This window comes from Astyanax mexicanus, chromosome 17, assembly GCF_023375975.1.
Source record: "Astyanax mexicanus isolate ESR-SI-001 chromosome 17, AstMex3_surface, whole genome shotgun sequence".
Taxonomy (NCBI): Eukaryota; Metazoa; Chordata; class Actinopteri; order Characiformes; family Acestrorhamphidae; genus Astyanax; species Astyanax mexicanus.
In genome coordinates, this window is record NC_064424.1 from 41,833,583 (window position 1) to 41,857,555 (window position 23,973).

The following is a 23,973-nucleotide window of genomic DNA, read 5'->3' on the forward strand; positions in this document are numbered from 1 at the left end:
ATGTTAAATGAATATGTATAGGAGAGCTACCCTCAGAAAAGATGCTTAATGAAATTTTAGAACCCTTAGAACCCTGCAGATTGATTTTCCGTCCAAAATTGCACCTTGTGTTCTCATCTTAATTACTCAGAAATCCCTTCACACATAAAGATAATCCATATATGGTTAGAAAGGGCGGAACTTACTCTTTCTATAAATAGTGATGTAATGTATCATCTCAGTGCGGTAAAGCTAAATCTACAAGAAACCCATTGAGAAAAACACCTAAAAAAGTAAAATTTCCTTCCCCAACCAATATTATTTACCTTTAGTGCTTCAAACATATTTATATGATGTTTCAAACCAAATAATATCAGTAAATATCAGACTCAAAAGTGTCCACAGAAAAAGTGTGAAACTACCTGCTTTACTCAAACTAAAGCTAGGTATGGTGTGCGCACTACTTTATATAGTTTTTTATTTTACTTGCACATTTTTACTAAGTAGTTATTTTGCACTAAACATTTTTATTTATTTAGACTAAAAGTTTACATTTTTGTATATACTGTAGTTTTTTTTGTGTGTCCTGATCAAAATACTGAAAGGCATAGGCTGCTCTGAGTGTCAGGTGGTTTTTAGTATCTACATGTATCCTAGAGGTGTGATTATTGATTATCAAGAAAAATAAATCCGCCTGATGCTGTTTCTCCATGTATTTTATCAAAGTAATAATTAATAATCTATGTAATGAACTCAAATCATCAAAATTCTTATGCTTCCTTTAACTCATAAACACTCTTGTCTAACCATTTTTGAAAAAAATAATTCTTAGGTGTGAATATATTTAAAGTCTATACATTCAAAAAAAAAGTAAAAAAAAAATAATAATAAAATAAACAGGCGCTTGGTAAAATTTTGACCAAAACATGAATGTTTTAGATAAAGGCAAATATATTTACTTAAAAATAACATAAAGCCATTAAAACTCTAATAAGATCAATGAGATATTTTTATTATGAGATATCTTTATCAATTATTTTTAAGGCTATTTAAGTATTCAACAAAAAAAAGAAATAGCATGTGATATAAACCTGCTTAACAATTTTAATTATTATATAATCATTTTCAGTGGGTTAAAATTTCTGAGGTCAAATTTGCCCCAAAGCTTACAAAAAGTGAAGGTTAGTAATCCTCTACATGTTTAACAATGTGTATATTCTGGCTAAATCTTGTAAAATATATTGTTTCTCATTGTTTTTTGTGTTTGTATGGAATTTAAGCAACTGTGCTTCGCCACAAATGATATGTTTTATTAATATTGGCCCGTGTCCTTTGTGTTCATACATCTCCTGACCTTCTGACTCCTCACTGCTCCCACTCTTTCCTTGTATTCCCCAGTCGTCTGAAAGCAGCTGATTCAGTCTGACTGACGGATCTCTGCAGGCTGTAGATAGAGATCCAGTCGGACTCTGGCGGCCCCAGTGGGAGCAGGATGCACCGGCCCCACTCGCTCTAAACACCTGAATTATTGATGGACAGAAGCAGAGTGGCTCCGTGGCAGTCCGGCCCCCAGGGGCCCGAGCCAGACGAGCCAGGAGACACAAGAATCTGCTGAAGGATGAGTGACCGCACACCTGCCAAACACCCAGACCTGCTATTCACTCTGCTTACTGGAGCTGATAATACAGCACACCACCGCACCTTATGTCCTTAGGGTGGGTTTCACTGGGTAATCTGAGCTGGGTTGTGATTAGAGGAGCGGATCTGATCTGGAATATGGGATAATCAAGTTTTCACACTGTGCAAAAATGGAATTTAAAATGAAATTTTTGAATTTGTTGAATTTTTTTTGTGATGTCCCCAAAACCAACAGCAACAACATTGCAACTACTGGGTAACATCGTAGAAACACTCAGTTAAAGGAGAACTTTGGTGTAAAATGGACTTTTGCTGTAGTAAAACATGATAAAGAGTACTAACCTTTGTTCAATAGCCCACCTCCGTTCTCCTGCAACTTTCTGAGATCCAGCATTTTTTTTACAGTTTGTCCAAACATGCTTTAAAATGAATGATATGGGGCATATTTTGCCCCTGAAGATAAATCTCTTTTTACACCTTTATCCAGTTCAAAGTAGCTGCAAACCTCATCGGTAGAATCCAGAGAGCCCTGACATTTAAAACGAGGCATTAAGAACTTTAAAAGTGCACAAGAAGACACCGCCATCATAAGGTAAATGTTAAAGATGGTGGCGCCCAGTTGAATAAACTGTAAAAAATTGCTGGATCTCAGAAAGCTGTGGGAGAGTGGAGATGGGCTTTTCAACAAAGGTAAGTACTCTTTATCATATTTTACTACACCCAAAGTCAATTTTACACCAAAGTTCTCCTTTAACAACCAACACCTTGAGCAACTGCCTAGCAACACCCTAACAACCAGTTGGCAACACCTTTCCAACCCCAAATATACCATAGCAACCAACACTTACCCAGCTGGCCTCCAACATCAATAGACATTTATTTCAGGTTAAATGTTGGTCATGACTACACGTGACCAGTGCAACACCTTACCAACCAACAAACAAAGCCACAGCAACACCTTAGAAACCTATTGGCTGTTGGCTTGCTAGGTGGTAATGGTGTTTCTAGGAAGTTGCTCAAGTGTTGCTGGGTAGACCTGTGCCATAGCAACACCTTAGCAACCACTTATCAACATCTTATCATCCAACAGCTATACCAACCTTAGGCAATCCATTTAGCAACCAGCATTAGAGGGTACGCTGTACACTAAACCCCTCAACAAGGTCATTTTGATGGAAAACAATTAAAGTTGGGGTTTTTTTTCGATCAACTATCATCCTTAGCCTTGCAAAAGTATAACCCCACTTGAACTTTTCAACCTTTTGCCACATTTTCAAACATAGACAAGACAAGACAAGACACATAAACCCACACAACAAATTGAAGGTGAACCTGAGGGACAGAAATATGAGATATATGTAAGGCAGGGGATGAATTTAGGATGCATTTGTCTTTTTCCTGCTGTTATAAATCACCAGATTAAGAACTAGAAGAAAACCAAGCCTGAGACAAACTGGATGCTGCAGTGAAAGAGAAGAACAACAGATAAATAAAGATAAAGACTGGAGTTCAGCTGAACAGCTACAGACAGAGGAGGAATGGAGAGAGCAGGACGGAGGGGAGAGGCTGTGGAGTAAACAGCAGGTGGGGAGGGGGGTGGAGAGGTCTTAATGAGGTCATCACTCAGGTACAGTACCTGCTCAGTGCTGTAGAGCCGGCCGGGGAAGGGAGATGGCTCCTCAGCTTCAGCTCAGCACCTACACACAGGAGTTCAACTACCCCACCCAGGCCAAGACCACCCGGCCCAGACCCACATCAGCCCACCGCAGGAACAACCCCCACCCACGCCCGGTAAGAACCAGCACTCTACAGATATAGAGGGAAAGTTATATGGGTAAAGGCTTGGAGACTTGTAATATAAATGTACTAATGCATACAGCTCTAAAAAAAAAAAAAAAAATAGGAGACCACTTCAGTTTTTGAATCAGTTTCTCTGATTTTGCTATTTATAGATATATATGTGTAAAATTAACATTGTTATCATTATCATTTAGAGCATTCGAAAAAATGATAAATGTCTGAAATAACAAAAAAGATGCAGAGATTTCAGACCTCAAATAATGCAAAGAAAACACGTTCATATTCACAAAGTTTTAAGAGTTCAGAAATCAATATTTGGTGGAATAACCCTGGTTTTAAATCACAGTTTCAGTTCATGCATCTTGGCATCATGTTCTCCTCCACCAGTCTTACACACTGCTTTTGGATAACTGTATGCTGCTTTACTCCTGGTGCAAAAATTCAAGCAGTTCAGTTTGGTTTGATGGCTTGTGATCATCCATCTTCCTCTTAATTATAATCCAATTTGGTAAAATCACAGAAACTCATAATTTTTAAGTGGTCTCATATTTTTTTTCCAGAGCTGTATAAGACAGATATTTATATATATATATAAAAAAAAACATAAAATAGGTTGTTAGTTCCAACAAAAATAAATTAATGCTGGACAAAAATAATGCAAATGGTTTTATTAATGCAAATAAATATTGAAAATATATGTAGCTGTAGCAATACTTAAACATATGCACTTCTATGGCAATAAATACATTCTATTCAATTTATTAAATAAAAAAATATTTCAGATCAATTTCTTTCATGACTTCAGGATGATTATAAAAGTATAAAAAAAAACATGTTTTTCAACATCCTTTAAGTAGCTCCAATGAAAATAAATAAATAATGGAGTTAGAAATTATCACTGCTATTGGTAATTCATATTGTTTTTATCAGTGGGGAGTAATACGAGTAAATTTTATTTTAGAATTTTATTAAAAATCGAAGGCTGTGACTGAAATGGATCTCAGATAATGTGATAATGTATATAGGAGGGAGGCTGTTAGTTTACTAAAAAGTGATAGAAAAACAAATGAATTAGGACACTAACTAACTCATCATTACCGTGCACCATCACTGCCCGTATACACATACACATGTGATTGGCTGAGCCATGTACACATGTGCTGTTCATTGAGTAATTGCTGTTCATTTGAGCGATATAAACATAAGCCTCACATTTCATCATAAACTACATGGTAAAAATGGAATAATTCATTCTAACTATCACTAGCCTATTTGAAAGAAATATCCATTTCAGCCAAATCCACAGTCATAGGGTCAGAGATGTTAAAAATGACAGCATAATAATGATCAAAATATGAATGAAGCTTCCCTCGATAATGAGATCTGCGCAAGTGCAGTAGCCACACCAAGCCAAAGCTCCGAATCATATGTTTTGTGCATTACTTAGCCAAACACTGCAAACTTATCATGGGGTAATGATCAGATTTAAATAAAATGTTTCTGAAATGGTATTTTGATTTTCAGTTTCCAATATTTTGGCCACTGAGTGAACAGACTTGCCTAGAAGGACTTGAACAGCATCCATTTGTGTGTACTTAAAGCATACAAGCCAACATATAGAGAAGCAGGTAGATTTTAAACGATATTTGCGTTACTTATACACTACACTACTGGTACTTTCTCCTAAAAAAGTCCAGTCTAATCCTTTAATCGTGACAAAACTAGGACTGATACCACTTGTGCTAATTAGCAGATCTCTGTTTACACTGTTTTTTTTTTTTCTGCACTGAGAGCTTTTAGTGCAGCTGCATCACTCTAATCACGCTCCCCCGCTACAGATTCACAGCCCAGCGCTCAGGATATATCAATAAATGATTACGATTATTAATATTATACCAGATCTGCTCTGGCCGTAAACAAACATCCCTTTCATTCAGAGAAATTGATTGGTCTGAACGAGCGTTAATTATTCATCAGGTTTGGGAACACGGTACAAAAGCCACATGATGCTTCACATCAGGCTACATCCTGAGTACCTCGTCCAGAAGCGTCTCCGGTTACCCGCGCCGCCTCTGATCACTGGCCCGAGATCAGGCCTCCCCTCCCCGTCCCACTTAAACCTCTCACCGTGTGGGCAAACAGCTGATGCCACGCTGGGTCAGAGTGTGGGTCTGGTAGGTGCCAGCTTTGCTAAGAGCAGGTTTCTTGTTTCTTTTCGCCCCATTGTCACCCAGGACTTCCTGCTGCCACGAAAGCTGCAGACAGGATATGGACTCAGGCCGATGTTTCCAGCTATTGCAGCTTCCAACAACGTTCCTCTGTTTCCACCAGTCAGACACATATCTGTCCAGTGTCCAGGTACACACACACAAACACACACACTCCGCAAGACTGGTACTCTAGATTTTGAAATGTACTTCACTGTAACAATTTAAATCTTAGCAAGCTTAATCCACTTAAAATAGGAATTAAAATAAAATGTTTAAAGAAGAATTCCATTGTAAATTTGACTTTTGGTGTAGTAAAACATGATAAACAGTACTTATGTCTAGTAAACCTAGCAAACCTCTTTTCTCCCACAGATTTCTGAGATTCAGTAATTTGTAAAAGTGCCCAGCACTCTGTACAACGGCCGCTTAATCAGCTCCGATAAATCACTTTTTGCACAGTCATCCAGGCTCAAAGTAGTGCCACACCTCATTGGTAGGATCCTGAGAGCCCTGACATTTAAAACGAGGCATTAATAATTGCACAATAAGTTCACAAAAAGCTTATTAAAAACCATTCAGCTCCGGGCGCCGCCATCACAGTACTGATATTGACAGAAATACAGGGGTTAGACTATGAAACCGAAACATCTGTCATTTTAGTGTGGGAGGTTTCATGGCTAAATTGGAGCAGCCTGGTGGCCAATCTTCATTAATTACACATTATTGCACCAGTAAGAGCAGTAAGAGTGTGAAGGTTCAATAATCAGGGTAAGAGCACAGTTTTACTCAAAAAATTGCAATGCACACAACATTATGAGTGACAAACCAGAGTTTAAAAGAGGAAAAATTGTTGGTGCACGTCTTGCTGGAGCATCTGTGACCATCTGTGACCATCTGTGACCAAGACAGCAAGTCTTTGTGATGCATCAAGAGCCACGGTATCCAGGGTAATGTCAGCATACCACCAAGAAGGACCTACCACATCCAACAGGATTAACTGTGGACGCTGTAAGAGGAAGCTGTCTGAAAGGAATGTTCTGGTGCTAACCCAGATGTGCAACTCAACTCTCCTGTTTCCGCCAGAACTGTCCGTCACCACAATAAATGATTGTGGTCTAAAACCAGGTGTATCAGTTTCATTGTCCTACCCCTGTATATACATAGACTGCACATAGTGAATGATTTTCACATGGTTTGGTTTGTTACAAGCAGCTCTCTCATTTTCCTCCCCCTCCTCTGTGTCTGTAGATGGCAAAGCTCCATCACAAACACAGCCTGCCCTGAATGCTCCACACAGTGATTCAAAAGCAGCAGTGACTGCAGCGCCTCCTGCTGGCTGGCTCCCCAAACCACAGCCAAGAGATACTGCCACAGCTAGGCAGTCGTGGGGCTCAGACAAGAGCATTCAAAGGTAAATACTCTGTTCCACAATATACAATACATTGGTAATACAAAATAATTTAATTTACAGTATCTGTCAAAAGTGTGGACAGGCACCTCTTCTCATTCAATGTGTTTTATTCCTTTTTTTTTTACTTTTTATGATTGTACATTTAATAAGTACAATCAAGTACTACATTTATGTCTGAGAAGAAATGTTCTTAATGGCTTCATGAGGGAGAGTCACCTGGAATAGTTTTCTCAGCGTCTTGAAGGAAGGAGTTCCTGGAGGTGCTGAACAATAGTTGCTGCTTTCCAGCACGCTGTGAAGCTCCAGCTCATCCCAATTAAATCACCTCAAATCACCATCTCGGTTCATCAGGTTTAGGTCAAAGAATTGTGGAGGACAAACACTTTATTGTACAGTTTACCATGTAATTCCATATGTGTAATTGTTTTTTATGTATTTAATATTAATCTACAATGTAGAAAATAAACAAATAAAAAATAAATAAAAGAAAAAACACTGAATGAGAAGGTGTGTCCAAACTTTTGACTTCTACAGTATACTTCTGGTGATGTGTTAATATTGCCTTGCTCCCTCACAGGAAAATCTCAAGCAGTATTCCCCCTATAAGGCCTTCAAAACCAGATCTGTCATATTCCAGACCACGCTCAAAATCAACCTCCGAATCAAGGTATGCTTATTGAATTAGGAGGTCTGTAATAATCCTAAAATTAGGGGATTCGTAATAATCCTAAAATCTAATAATAATTCTAAAATTATTAGGAGCATCAGATTTCAGTCGCAGAAAATCAAATATGTTTGCTTTTTTGTTTTGCTTGGGCAGAATCTGGTAGTGTTAACTCAAGTCTAAATTGATTCTCTCAGAAACCAATAAAAACAGACCTTAAAAAGTATTTCAAGGATATTAAAGTCCTTTAAAATCCTCCTCAGCATCTAACTGAAATCAGCCCTATCTTCTGCCTATATAACAGAACAAAAATCACAGTATAACAAATTCTACTTGCATTAAAACATTAGGGACTGAAATCTATAATGTTTCCACCTGTAATGTTTCTAACCTTTTTTATGACGTATGTTGCTGTGCTTTATCTGTTAGAACCTGTATGTCAGCCTACACTCCACCCTCAGCCCTTTACTATAAGAACTACAGTTTTATAATTATTAACATCAGTTTAATTGGCCCTAGAGTAAAACCCTGTGGAACGCCACAACATATGCTATATTATTAGCCAGTCACCCACAGTTCACAACAGTTCCCGCATTTACAATTTATAGCTAAATATGATAGTAAATAATATATTTCACTGCTTGGCACTCTTGATGTTTTCCTCTCTCTAAATGTTTCTAAGATATCTCAGTAGGAATACTGTATTAACCAAGCTAACTTACAGATTAAAAACGCTGGCAAGCTCAACACAACAGGTAAAAGACAATTAGCAGAAGATATGATGTGTATATATATATATATATATATATATATATATATATATATATATATATATATATATATATATATATATATATATATATATATATGTGGATTACACATCTAGTTTACTGTGTTTAATAAGCATGTGTGTAAAATAGATGTGTTTCTGTGAAATGTTGTATGTAGTATGCAGCAGTTTCGGTTTTAGTTTAGTTTGGTCATTGGAGATACGTGGTCTAAAAAGTATGACAACCACTGCCTTTATGCATCCAAATGGCCGATACACCCAAGTTTAAATTCCTGTGTTTTGGCCTTCTCTCTCTCTCTCTCTCTCTTCCTCTCTCTCTCTCTCTGCAGTGGTGGCTACAGCTGTTTCCATGTAGTGAAGCCTTACAAAGCTGGGTACTACATCATCCACCCCGAGTTTGTGTCAGAGTGGCATCACTAATACCAGGCCTGGATTCACAGCCTTTTCACTGGACAACAGCATGCTGTCTCTGAGTGCAGCTTAAGGGCGTTATGTGTTTGTCTGAGATCAGACACAGCAGTGCTGCTGGAGGTTTTAAACACCCCAGTCTATCAACAATGTCCTGTGGGCATTGCCTTTTTGTCCTTCACGGTAGAGCAAGGTAGGTAGGAGTGATTAATAGAGCAGACAGTGAGTGAACATTTAAACAGTGTTTAAAAACTCCAGCAGCACTGCTGTGTCTGGTAGGCACAGAAACACAGAAGGTGGTATTAATGTTGTACTTGATTGGTGTATATATATAAAAAAACTGTACCTAACATGTACCAACAATGGATTAAAACTGCTTTTTTTAATGTGTGAGATGCATTTGTATACAGTCTATATTATACTGACATATGACTTGAGATTTTGTCATCTATCCTGCTGAAAAACAGGCTCAAACTGGTCACGCTGGACAAACCGGCTGTCCAGCATTGGTCTTGACCAGCATTGGTCTTGACCAGCATAGGATATGTTTATGTTTGAGTTTGATGATTTAGCTGCTCTAAGGCAGGAATGAGCAGCATGACCAAGCTAGACTGAGCCAGTTAAAAATCATGACCAAGCTAGTAAACTAGAATGACCAGGCTGGTAGATCAGCATCAATAGCAGAGTCTATCACAATAATACGCAAATGCAATATACACTATGCTGGACTAGAGAGACCTTAAAAAAAGGCGCTGGGGATAAAATAATACACAATTTATTCATTATTATTCATTAAAAAATAAAATAATACGTTTTGTTCAAATCCTATGTTAAAATTAGATTTTAAGATTTAATTTGTAAATGTAAATGAACAACTGACAGAAACTGACCTTTCTAAGGAATCTGGGGCTGAGTGAGCAGAGTTTTGAAATGTTCACTTTTTTTACCAGTGTTTTTTACTGCCTGTATACTCTGTGTAGGCTGTATGAACTATTTGATATTAAGGTGGACAGAAGTGCACTCCAGGCACCGTTAAACTGTTGCTGGTCAAGATGGAAAAAAAAAGGGCTGTAAGTAACTTTGTTGTGTAGCTTTTCATAGGTTATACAGTAGCAAAAGTTTTTTTTCCTTTTTTTTAACATTTTCTGCATTTTACTTTTGATAAATACTAAAGTAATCCAAAATATGAATTAAAACATATGTAATTATTTAGTAAAAAAAAAAAACAATGGGGTTAAACAAACCAAAATATGTTTTATACATTAGATTCCTCAAAGCAGGCACCTGAATGCTTCACAGAGTATGTTTGGTTCGTTTAACACTTTTTAAATTTACTACATGATTCCTTATGTGTTCCTTCATTGTCTAAATGATTTCAGTATTCATTTATTATATAAAAAAACTTCAGCGATAATATTGTTTTATGCTAATCTCTCTTACAACTACATTTCCCAGCATTCCCAAACCCAAAATCTCTTAGGTCCCGCCCACAACAAAAACACTCACACCGTCTCCAGACGTCATTGAACTCAACTCACGAAGTTAGGAGCGCTGCTGGCGGGCTGCGGGTGAGTTAATGCAGGACTCGGTGTTTTTATGGGGTGTGTTTGACTCAGAATGTGAGTTATATCGTTAATATTTGCTGTTAAAACTCGTATTAGCCGGGTTAAGGCGGTACAGTGCGGACACTGCGCTGTTTTGTGCCGCGTTGTTCTGAATAACGGTCTGCGCGGAGCCCCGCTGTACAGCAGAAGCAGCCGGAGCACAGCGGCGGACTGCCCGCTGTTTATGTCCGGAGGAATATACAGCATATTTAGCCTTCCTGACCCTGTTTATACCCTTAATATCCTCCATACTGTTTATCAGGAGTGTGTGGGCTGTTAAGCGGTTCTAGACGGATAAAAGTTACCCCTGTAACGTTACCTGGTGGTTGTTGTGGTGGGCATTGTGTGGAACTAGTTAGCTAGTTAGCTTACTAGCTAACTAGTTAGTTAACTAAGTAACATACACAGTTTTCTGGCTTTACTGTTTTGGGTATATAGTATATAGTAACTATATGTGTTTAAGTAGCTCATTTTATTAGCACTTAAAGAGAGAATACATATCTACCAGGTTAGCTAACTAGTAATGTACCCCTATGGAAATTGTGGGGTGACTGTAGTATCTTATAGATTGTTGACAGTCACGTGTGTTTACAATGTGTAGCCTCACCAAAGCGCCATGTTTGAGGTATAGTTATTGTGAGTCATGCAGTAAAATAGTAAAAACAAACTTAGTTTTATAGTCTTTAGAGAATTTAGTGGTATAAAACTGGAGAAACAAAAACAAACAAACAACACTTATATAATTATTAAATGTGTCCTTCAGCTAAAATCCACTTTTTCTTGCTCTTTGTGAAATACAATAGGTCTCTCCGTGTTATATATGCATGCTGCACATGAAACTAGGGGTGTGCCATATTGTATAGTACGCAATAATATCGCCAACATTTTTGAATATCATGAAAGATATAACACCCTGAAATATCGTGCCATATCGCCCACCCCTAATTATCACATCAGAGTACCACTTTTTTGCTGTTTTTAGCAAAAGAAAAATTCACACTATTCTCATTTTCCATTATGTATCTACTAGAGACAAATTATATCTGTTCAGTATCATTTGTTTTACTTTAATCTGGATATATGGAGATATTTGGAGTGCATTATTAGTATTATGACATTCTGGATCATTGACTTCTGTTACAAATCTGATCATGTTCTTGTATTTTTTTTTATCTCAGTTAGGGGTGTGCTCATATCATATTGTATGCAATAATACAACTATTTTTTATTTTTATTTTGTTGCAATAGTGTATTCTTGGACTTGATATAACACAGTGGATCAACACCAGCCGATGACATGTCTCTCCAAACCATCACTGATTGGTGGAAACTTCACACTAGACCTCAAGCAGCTTGGACTGGACTGTGTGTCTCTCCACTCTTCCTCCAGACTCTGCTCCCTTGATTTTCAAATGAAATGCAAAATTTACTGATGATCAGTGATGGTTTGGAGAGACATGTCATCTGCTGGTGTTGACCCAAGTTTTATCAAGTCAAAATTCAGTACAGTGTTTTCCTGGAAAATCTTACAGCACTTCATGCTTCCCTCTGCTGAAGACAACTTTTATAAAGATGCACATTTTATTTTCCAGCAGGACTTGGCACACTGCTCAAACTGCTAAAAGGACCGATTGGTCTTATATACTAATCAGATTTTTTGAGACACAGATTTGTGGGTTTTTCATTGTCTGGAAGCCATAATTAACAACAATAAAATAAATAAACAGTTCAAAAAATACCATTAAGGCTTTACTCTAAATAATGAGACTGCTTTTTAAGACAAACTAATGCTATTATCACATGGATTTTTAAAACCATATTACTGTGCCATAATATATTGTGTAAAATATAAAATGAAACATCTCTAGTTAACGTCACGCTCTATTCAAAATCTTCCCCCAGACTCTCAGATTCTCATAGATACTTTTCCGCTCCACTCAGAACTTATCTTAAAGTCCTTAGTTAAACCTTTATCGTCTGTTAAATCGTAATTTCCTAACTCAGCCCTCATTAAAGGTCTGTGGTTGCTTCTATTTCCAACCTAAGAGTCCTTTTCAACCAGATCTCTTTTTGGAAGAGTGAAAAATATTTGTTTTGTTTTTAATGATGGATTTGTGGGAATGTGTAAATTATTAACTGGTCTAGTGCTCTGTTTGTCTGTTTAAAGGGAAAATATGCAAATAGAGCCTCCAAGGCAAGTGGTCACTTGGACCACCAGTTCTGCATTGTCTAGTTTCCAAAACGTGGAACACTGTGGCCAGAAGCACTGGCAGCAGGCAGCATCAACTCCTGCCATTAATTTAAATCATTTACACTAGGGCTGTCCCTAACGATTATTTTTTAAACGATTATTCTAACGATTATTTTTTTCGATTAGTCGACTAATCTATTCATTGAGAAACATATTTAAATAATTATTTTACGTTTTAAAGCAAACGATAAATTACTATATTTATATATAATAACAACAACAACAACAACAACAACAACAACACAAGCCTACTAAACCAAACCCCACACTTATAATCACTTACATGTACAGCACGTTGTTTAGATCTATAACGCTAAAAATGGATAAGCTCCCATACACCACAACCGTGTGTTGCACTGTTTTCTGTGACCGCTAGATTTTGTGACCACTGGCAAGTAGTTCTCAGCAGACCGGTGCACTGGCCGATTCGAAACGTGTTCGTTTCTAATGTTTACCCCGACTGGCCAAAACGGTTCAGTTTAGGGCTGAGGGTAAGGTGTAGGTATAGAAAGCTTCCGTTTTGCCAATGAACGCTCATAACCGTGAGCACTGGTCACAAAATTCCGACGGTGACAGAAAACGGTGTGACACCGCAGCGCCGACGGCGCTAGCTAAAATAACTTAAGGCAGCTAGCTTAGCTAAACACCTGAACTTATGAATAATGCTACTGTTTCTGGAAACTGTGAAATGCCATGCACAAATATAAACCAAAAATGTATAATTTCTGCCTGTGGCAGGTTTAAAACCTTTGGTAGACAGCCTTAAGTCTTTTTAAGGACACCCGCGGAGACCCTGATGTAAACGGTAACTTACTGTGTGACCCTGTTGACATAGTGCTCCTGGATGTTTGCGCTTCAAGTGCTCCTTTTGCACGTATGGCAGAGGACCACATTGTTGCCCTTTTGCGTGAAATGCTCCCAAACTTTAGATGCCCGCTGGCGTTTTTTTGTAGCTGGAGATTGCTCTCCGGAGTCCAAGCTCTCCAGAGCTTAGATTCTCTGCCCGAACCCGACATGACCCGAGGCCCGCCCGTAAATCCGACCCGGGCTCCAGAAAATAGTCCGAGATGTAGGCGTCTGTTTTTTAATTATATTTTTATAAAAAAAAAAAAAATAACGAAAACTGAAAGTGAAACTAAACTAATTTATTTATAAGCGCTGTTTTCACTACCGCAGTTCTACAGCGGGGGTGTTGTGCCGATTCTGTCCGCGAAGCGGGAGTCAGATTCAGCAGAGAGTCGGATTCGGCACAAACGCGGCGGCACCTCGCGGTCCGCGGTGTCAGTTGTAAGCGCTCGCGCTAGCCGCAAAATACGGCAGAAAACACTGAGGGAGCTGCAGAATTATGAATTGGACTAGAATATGAGCACGAGGAGATCAAAGAGAACCTTCACCTGTGAGTAGCTCTCTCTCTCTCTCTCTCTCTCTCTCTCTCTCTCTCTGTGTCTCTCTCTCTGTGTCTCTCGCACGTGAACTCCTCCGCGTTTGACTTGCAGAACTGTGTTTAGCTGTTCTTAAAAATCATTTTAATTAAATAATAGTTCTATGCTTCTATGTTACCGTGTTAATTAACATAATTCTGATCATATTTCGCTCATTAAAACAGCCCGAAAACAGCCAGTTGGAATTTTTGGGCCCGATCTAACCTCTAATGCTCTCCACAGGCGCCGCCATGTTTACGACGCGCCGACGCACGTTATGCAAATCGATGTATTTTTGTAATCGATGACGTCGATTATGTCGACGCGTCGCCCCAGCCCTAATTTACACTTACTCTATATAACTACAGATTTCATATGAAGATGGTAGTAACACTCGCTATTATATTAGATTATATTTAATTATATTAAAATTTGCATCAGTTAGTATTTCTGTATCAGACAAGGCCAAAAAAAAAACAACAAAAAAAACTGGAACATGACCAAGAGGAGAATAGGTGTGCTTAGCTCGTAGTAATACAGAACTCCAAGCCAAGTCTTAAGGTGTAAATAAATGTATTTTAATCTCTTAATTATTAGTCCATAGGCCTACCACAATTACTTTTTTTGTTTATAAAATACTGTTCTAGAAATAACTGCAGAAAACAATATTATTGAATGCCACTGTTGTAATGATAATATTATTGCAATAAATAAAAACAATAATAATAATAATAATAATAATAATGATAATGATAATAATAATAATAATAATAATTAAATTGCATTAATTTAAGGGTCAGTAGATTTCTATGTATTATATTATTATACCAGCTCATTCACATTAGTAGAATTAGTAGAATTGAGGAAGTGGAATTCAGATATAAACATGAAATATGCACAGAAAAACACAGAATTAGAAAAAAAAAAACAACAACTGTTAATTTGTTCTTTTAAATATCTGTACTTAATACAAATCCCCAATTGCTTTTGTTATTTGTGCGTTTACATTGCATGTAAAAAAATTGGACACTTTTCTACATTGTAAATTTAATATTGAAGTATCTAAAACAAATTTTATACTTTAGATTTTTTTAAGTGCCACATTACGCACTCTTGAATTGGAATTTATCAGTATCTTCACAGAGTCATGCTGTGAAGCTCCAGCTCATCCCAAATAACAATCTCAGTTAATCAGGTTTAGATCAGGGGATTGTGAAGGACAAACATTTTTTTACTGTTTACTATGAAATTCTATATGTGTCCTTTATTGTTTTTATGTCTTTAATATTAATCAACAATGTAGAAAACAAATTTAATTAAGAAATGAAGAGCAAACACTGGTGCTGTATAAAGGGCACAAAACACATTTGTAATAATACTTTATTTAGTTAAATCTTGGCAAAACAGAAAAAAATATATATTTGGAAAATATTTGAACAAAGGTGTAGCCTAGTCTTGGACCACAAATCATTTTTATTTTGAGGAAAATTTAGTTCTCTAACTAGGCTTAATCCATGTCTGGGGAAACTGACCTTAAATCTACTGTAATTATTATTATTTTTTTTTTTAAAGAGCTTATTGATGTATTCATATCTGTTGTTCTTATAGTAGTTCTTAAAAATATATAAATGTTTTATGATCTTTAAATAATTTTTTATTTGTTTCAAGGTAAAAACAAAAAAAAAGAAAAGTCTAAGAAAAATCCAAATTGTGACCCGAGGCTGTTTTTCTTGTGAATATTGACCCAGCATGTGTATTGGATGGTTAAAAAAAAGGCAACACAGAGGACTCTTCTGTTATTTAAAATATAAGAGTCTCTCTCCATTAGCTGAGCTGGATGATCAACAACGTCTTGTTTATTATCTACTCTGTCCTTAGCTGTGTGCTCCAGGTCTTGTAGAGTGAGCTGTTTGTGATGAATCAGAATTTGCTTTAAGGTTAAGATTAGTAAAGAAGGGTTTTCACTGCCTTCCTACAGACCTTGTTATTCACACCCATACACACACACACACACACACTTACACACAGGACTTGGCTTCGCGCTGAAGTGAAGGATCATCATGTGCTTCTCTTTGCCCCCAGGCAGAGAATCGTGTTTTGGCCTGTTTGAAACTGAACTTTGTAACCTAAGCACAGCTGTACACTTTAAACTTTTACTAAAATCAGTGACACATCTTATCTTTAATCAGCAGTTCCCTCACACTCTCACAGCATTATCATAGTTTTTGAAAAAAAAATCAATTATCTGGCAGTACAGTTTTATGCAGAGTTTTTGGCACTTGATAAACAAATTTGAGAAGTAATAAACAGTTGCTTTTATAGAGTTCATGTCGTGTAACACTATATACCAATATGTCAATATGACCAGGATCTCTGCAGCATGTAAAACTGTAGAATTTAACTGTTTCTAATCAAGTGTTTTTCTGCATATGTACAGGATGTATAGATGATTGAAATTATGTTACTCTCCTTTCTAAAGTTACAAAAAATACAGCACAGTAAAATTATAAATATAAAAGAATGAAAGACACTAAATGTACAGTACAACAGGGTCACAGATATAGACATACGTGACACAAGACAATAGTGCAGTAGTGATGGTGAATTTAAGATGGAATGACAGTAGCATTATAAACAGAACAGAACCCGTATAAACATCAGTGCAAATATAGCTGTATTAAAGCTTAAGGCTGGTAAAGTGAACAAGTGTATACAGTTCTTAAAAGTTCACAGTTGTAGGGGGAATTAAAATGGGTATGACACTCCAAGTATAAGCAAGCAGTGGTCCAGATACGGGGTGTGTGAATGTATGCTCATTTTCGAAAAGTTTTAGTATTGTGTGGATTTTTAAAGATGAGAAAAATCTAGAAATGTTGGATCCAAAAAGTTTACTGATTGTAAGATTCTCTGACATTGATAGTGCAATGGGTCTGTGATCAGGACGTTCAGGGTTTAAGTCTTCAAAAAGATATTTCTGAGAATCTAAGAAATATATTTGCATATACAAATAAGCAGCTCACAGGTATATGATATAGCTCATAATGATGAGGTAACCAACCTAGTGAATTTGATAGAAACAAGCAAAAATGTGTTGAATGAAATCTAATTAAACCTCTTGTATTATTTGTCTCTTTTTTTACAGGTTTGTAAAGGATGAAGACACAAGCTAAAAGGATCTTTGAGTAAAAGAAAACTCCAGTTTGCTCAACTTGAGCAATTCCAACCTGCCAGCGTAATGTTTCAGAAGATAAGTACAAATGAAAGCTCTGTGTTAGTTATCGTCCGCAGTCTCCTCTTTTGCACTTTGGTTGTCAAACCCTTTATTTGCCACTCTGACTTTTCTTAGTTGAATGAAAGGGGCAGATACACAATGTACCAAGTAGTACCCGGAGGAGCAGGGGGCACTATTACAGACGGAGTGCCTATTAAGAAAATAAACAAGGAAAGTCGTCCACTAGTGGGCGCTGGAGTGCTGGGCCTGGTGCTGGTTATAGCTGCTGTGACGGCGTGGTGTTATTACATTGCCTCTCTTCGCAAAGCTGATCTGTTGAAGACAGAGTTATTGGATCTGAATAAGGATGGCTTCCTTATCCGCAACCAGGCTGGAGGAATCGTGTTCAAGATGGCCTTCAGGTTTGTGATAATAATAATAATAATAATAATAATAATACAAAATGCACAGTCGTCAGAATTAGGAGCACTATATTTTATAGGGCTGCAACTAATGATTATTTTGGTAGTCGACTAATCTGATGATTATTTTTCCGATTAGTTTCCGATTAGTCAGCAATTATTTCTGCCATGTTCTCAAACAAAAAAATGATATAACATCTGATCATAAGATCTGAAAGCCATTTAAATGTCTAGATGTTGTTTAAATGTAGAAAGTATCGATATTTAGTGAGTAAATATTGTGATTCTGTTCCTAGCACTTACAAATTATATGATTAGTCGACAATGAAATTTGTAGTCCACAAATTTAAATAACATTATCAACATTATTGATTATATTTACTAATCACTGCAACCCTACTATATTAAGATACTTTTCTTACAAGAGAACATGTGTACTATTTTAAACTGTGTATCAGATCCAGGTGTAAATACCTGAAATGTTGATCTTTTGTCTTATATTCATCTTTTAATGTCAAACCCAAAAGTTTTCAGTCTACAGCAGAAATAAAGGTATTGGTCTCTCTGTTATAATACTTTTGGAGGTGACTGTAGGTAAAGATAACTCATGTTATTGATGTTATCTGTCAGTGGTACTAATGTTATGGCTGATAAATGATAAATGTTTTTATATATTTCAGATCTGGAACACTCGATTTGGATTCGTGCTCCAAGGAGGGTGTGATTCTGCGATGTTCGCGCTCAAACGCCGGGCGAGTCAACTTCTTCATCATGACCGTCAAACCCAAAGAAACTGTGATGTGCTACCGTGTGCGCTGGGAGGAGCTGGAGTCGGACCGGCCGGTGGAACACGCCATGGCCTACAACGAGTCCCACTGGTACGGAGGTGCTGAAACTGCTGTGCAGAACTGGCCCGTTGCCATCTCAGGCCAGCAGGCCCCCAAGCCCTTTGTCACCAGTGATATTTATTCCAATCGCCACGACTTTGGAGGCATCCTAGAGCGCTACTGGCTCTCGTCCAACGCGACTGCCATCAAGATCAATGACTCTGTGCCCTTCCATCTGGGCTGGAACGACACAGAGAAGACTATGTACTTCCAGGCGCGATATCAGGACAGCCCTTACAAGCCCCTGCCGGGGATGCCACCTTACGCTGAACTTAGCTACCGCGTCTGCGTGGGGCCAGATGTCACCTCCATACACAAGGTCATGGTTCGCAGGTACTTTCCTAAGCCCAACAAGGTTCCCTTAGAAGCCATGTTCCGCTATCCCATCTGGTCCACCTGGGCACTACATAAAAAAGACATAAATGAGGAGAAGCTCTTGAGTTATGCGGGAAATATCCGCAAACATGGTTTTAACTGTAGTCACATAGAGTTGGATGACCGATATACCAGCGGTTATGGGGAGTTTGAGTTTGACCCGGTCAAGTTTCCCAACGCCTCCGGCATGTTCCACAAGCTGAAGGCAGATGGCTTTCTCGTGTCTTTATGGACGCACCCTTTTGTGAACTATGACTCTGCCAACTTTGGGCTGTGCTTAGAGAAAGATCTTTTCGTGATGGAGCCCACCGGTCAGCTTCCCGCTCTGGTGCGCTGGTGGAACGGCATTGGCGGCATCCTAGACTTTACCAACCCAGAGGCAAGGAACTGGTTTACCTCACATCTCAGAGCCCTTCGCTCTAAATATGGCATATCCTCCTTCAAGCTGGATGCTGGGGAGACCAACTACCTCCCCTGGCAGTTCCGAACCAAAGCTCATCTTCCAGACCCCAGCACCTTTACCCGTCGCTACACAGAAATGGCCATTCCCTTCAACGAACGCGCAGAGCTCCGTTCAGGCTACGGATCTCAGAACATCTCCTGCTTCTTCCGTCTCATTGACCGTGATTCGGTTTGGGGCTATGAGCTCGGCCTCAAGTCCATCATCCCTACTGTTCTTACCATCAGCATCCTGGGGTACCAGTTTATCTTACCAGATATGATCGGGGGCAATGCGTATCCCAACCGTACATATGGGAACGGCAAGCTTCCGGACCGTGAGCTTTACATCCGCTGGCTGGAGCTGTCCGCTTTCATGCCGTCCATGCAGTTCTCCATTCCGCCATGGGAATATGACGCCGAGGTGGTGTCCATAGCCCAGCGCTTCACCGCTCTCCACGAGACCCTGGTTGCCCCCAGAGTTTTGGAGCTTGCAGGAGAGGTGTTGAATACAGGTGACCCTATCATCCGTCCTTTATGGTGGATAGCCACTGGCGATGAGACAGCCTATAGAGTGGACTCACAGTTCCTAATAGGAGATGACCTGATGGTGGCGCCAGTGCTGGAACCCGGCAAGCAGGAGCGGGATATCTACCTGCCAGCAGGTCACTGGAGGAGCTATAAGGGAGAGCGCTATGAAAATAAGGAGCCTATGCATCTCACTGATTATCCTGTGGATCTTGATGAGATTGCGTATTTTCTTTGGATCCAGTGAAATTGTTTATTCCTGTTTTCCTGTTTTTTTTGTGTTGTGTTTGTTTTTTTTTTCTTCAGGGAGAAAGCATTATGTGTATTATGTGTAAATGTGTAAACCTTGTATCTATAAGCTCCAAACTGGCAAATTTACGGGAAAACAAAAATTATTACCTACAGAGGAAGTCAAAGTAAAAAAAAAAAAAAAGATTCCCATTCATTTGGAGCATTTCTATTGGTCCATTTATCACAACTGCCTTGATTATGTCAAAAAGTAACAAATGGCTCACAAGGTTTTTTATGACAACAGCAATATTTTTTTTTTAATATGTGTTGGTTTTCAGCTAAGAACATATTAATGCTAAATGAATGTATTTTTTTGTGTTATTTGCCTTATTTGTCTAAACTTATGGCAGTTTAATGTGCAGAAAACTCATGTGCATACCTAACCATGTGCCTTACATTTCTGAATGTACATACCAGATGCCATATTTGTGAGCTTCCGACTAAAACCGAGGCGCTAGCTGAGACGCACATTGCAGGATAAACTTTGGCTGCACTATTATCCACTATTGTTAAGATAATATCATTTTGGGAAATAAGTATTTATTGTTATATTAAATGTAAGTCATAACATTGTCAGATTATATGCTGTGTAATGAAACAGTGTGGCATCGCTACAGATTTTAGATTTTAGTAGCAGTTTAAGTGTTGCAATTGCTTTCTGTGCAAAGTCACAAGCATGTGGAGAATAAGCTAATTAATGCATTACTGTATTACCGTTAATGCATTACTGTATTACCATACTGTATATGGTTAAATCTTAATATAGAAGCTGCACAGATACTCAGATATGCATGTCTAAAGGGCTCTGTTAGTTTAATAAACAGTTATGATAGTTAGTGGCACACTACGTACCTCGGCTTTTTAAAAAAGGGACAAAAATGTGTTTTTGCAATAGACCGTTGAAGTTGGGTAATCATTTTGTAATCTTGTTATGCTAATATTTGGCACTGTAGATCTTGTGTACATTTTCTCCTGAACATCACTGGATCTTTTGAACTACCAGGTAGTTCAAGAGTCCGTATATTGGCTGACCTTGTTCTTACACTATATTGCCAAATTATTTACCCACCCATTCAAATCATTGAACTCCAATTGGTTCCAATCACTTCTATGGTTCCAAGTACTGCTTCTGCAAACATTAGTAAAATAATGGGTCTCTCTCAGGAGCTCAGTGAACTTCAGCATGGTACTGTGATAGGATGCAGCACCTGTGCAACAAATCCAGTCGTGGAATTTCACTACTCGCTACTAAATAATCCACAACCAACTGTCAGTGATATTATAAAACAGTGGGAGTGCCACTGGGAACAACAGCAGCACGCTCTGTCAGTGTAAAATAAATAACTTTCTGCAGAATCCATCACTACACACCTCCAAAGGTGTTCATGAGGTCTTCAAATCAGTTTAAGAACAGTAGAGCGTAGAGAGCAGATACTTTTGGCAATAAAGTTTAAATGGACATTAAATTTGACATTTTGGGAGAGAAATAATTGGGAAATGACTAATCGTGCTTTGTTGGTTTGTCTGCTGGGATATTAAAATGTTCAGTGTTCAATAAATATTTTTCAATTGTAGTTTTGTTATTAGGCTATTTAGGTTATTGTATTTGTTCAATGGTGAAAAAAGTGGCACATTTATTTAAAAAAAAAACGTTTTTTTATTAAATTTTTTTACCAAGAAAAAGATTCTGTTTGGGATGGAATTTCACACAAAGGGCCCTATTTTAGCAATCTATAGGCAAGCCATCAACAGGGCACCATGCAGCTAGATTAAGGGCGTGAGTGTATCTTCGCTATTGTAATGATAGGACAAAAAGTATGCTTTGCACATCTCAAAAAAGCATTTACTATCTCTCTTAATTCATCATGGGTGTGTTTTGGGCATCACGTGGAATAAACTGATGAGTGTATCACTTGCCATTCCCTTTACAGGGAATCCGCCAAAGTTACAGCGTAACTTTTGCTATTGCTATTTTAACAGTGCAGCTACCTGGACGTGTCCATCGCCCCTCAGCAGAGGGAACTGAGATGTTCATTCACGCTCATATAATTTTTTTGTTCATTGTTGATGTAAAAGTTTGCATAGCTGCCAACAGGCATGCACTATGGGTTTGTGCACTGCTGTAAATCTATGTGTGCATAACAAGCGGGGGCCAAAATGAGCAAAAAATGTCTGACTGTTGACATCTGTCTAGGTTGTTTTCAGTCAGTGGAGCATCTGTGTTCTCTGCTGCCAAGATAGCAATACACCAGAAATATACCTGAACAGCTTAACACATCATAGATATATTCACCAGTACCGTTGCTATTTAAACGATGGAGACAGAAGGCATGAAAATAGACTTTTGGCCGGGTGTAAGATAGCAATGAACATGGCCATGTGCCTTGCGCAGGGTGTAGGATAAGGTCTACTATAGACTACTATTCCTACTACTTAAAAAGTACATGCTACCAGTTTATTGCATGAAAATGGAGGGTACAAAACATTTATTTAGCTCAGATTGTTTGCCAATAAAAATCAGGGCTATATCCAAAGTGTCAAATATGGGCATAATGAAAACAGAATCACACACAACTTCAGTGGTCCTATGGCTGTTTTAATAAGCTGCACTTGCTGTTTGCTTGGAATGCGTCCTAAATAATAGAATGTAGTAAAGTTTTTTATATGAATGACTCTGCAACATATATTTTTCGTATGTATTTTAGCACATACAGCTCTGGAAAAAAATCAGAGACATGAGAAATGGCTGAAATAACAAAAATAGATGCAGAGCTTTCAGTCCTCAAATAATGCAAAAAAGAGAAAAGTTCATATTCACAAAGTTTTAGAGTTCAGAAATCAATATTTGGTGGAATAACCCTGGGTTTTAGTCACAGCTTTCATGCATCTTGGCATCATGTTCTCCTCCACCAGTCTTACACACTGCGTTCGGATAACCTAATGCCACTCAAGGTTTTTAATTTGGAAACTCATTTTTTAGTGGTCTCTTATTTTTTTCCAGATCTGTATTTAGGTTTTTTATATATAATCATAGCTTTGAGCAATACTTGTCTACTATATTATTTTAATAATTATTACTTTTTCCTACAGAGACTATAGTTATGCATATGAAGCTACATTTTACCAGTCCAGTAAGCTCCTACACTGAGCCAGGAGTAGGCCTGTCACGATAATCATGTTATTGAATTATTGTACATTAGGTGAGTCAGCCGATAGTTCAACTTTGATTAAAACAGTGGTTTTATGTAGTTTTTTTTTTATTCTTAAAAATGATCATTTTAAAATGGTAACATTGTATTATTGGGCTATAATACAGTATATTAGGGATGGAAATCAAAGGTAATCTCACAAAACAATATTATTATGATGTATTGCCCACAATAACGATTATATAGCGATTTTCTGATTTTGTGATACTCAATATGGCATAAGATAATTTTCTACGAAACTTTCTTGCATCTGTGTTACTGAAGATGATCAAACACTCCTACATAAGCAAATATCAGGAATTATGGATTTATTGGTTTCACAGAATTAAACCACTAAGTTTACCCAATTCATTTGATTACAGCGCCACCAGGTGAAGTGAATTAATAACTTTAAATCACCTTTGCTTCAATAAATATATCTATATGTGACAGCACA

At 37.8% G+C, this 23,973-nt stretch overlaps 2 protein-coding genes and 1 long non-coding RNA gene across 3 annotated transcripts; all 3 read left to right on the forward strand.

The window, feature by feature from the left end:
• The first annotated feature begins 3,265 nt into the window (after positions 1-3,265).
• On the forward strand, positions 3,266-6,007 carry LOC125782394 (uncharacterized). The gene is made up of 3 exons (XM_049466291.1): positions 3,266-3,408; positions 5,652-5,775; positions 6,000-6,007. Exons 1-3 carry the CDS (start codon positions 3,289-3,291, stop codon positions 6,005-6,007), a joined length of 252 nt encoding a protein of 83 aa, XP_049322248.1. The 5' UTR covers positions 3,266-3,288.
• An 862-nt stretch (positions 6,008-6,869) lies between these two features.
• LOC125782351 (uncharacterized) lies at positions 6,870-9,262 on the forward strand. Its single transcript, XR_007424975.1, has 3 exons — positions 6,870-7,038; positions 7,616-7,705; positions 8,822-9,262. It is a non-coding gene; the product is annotated as an uncharacterized LOC125782351 (long non-coding RNA).
• A 1,120-nt stretch (positions 9,263-10,382) lies between these two features.
• myorg (myogenesis regulating glycosidase (putative)) lies at positions 10,383-21,902 on the forward strand. The gene is made up of 3 exons (XM_007246036.4): positions 10,383-10,468; positions 17,319-17,809; positions 18,490-21,902. The coding sequence occupies exons 2-3, from the start codon at positions 17,547-17,549 to the stop codon at positions 20,282-20,284; spliced, it is 2,058 nt and encodes a 685-aa protein (XP_007246098.1). The 5' UTR covers positions 10,383-10,468; positions 17,319-17,546; the 3' UTR covers positions 20,285-21,902.
• Positions 21,903-23,973: the final 2,071 nt, after the last annotated feature.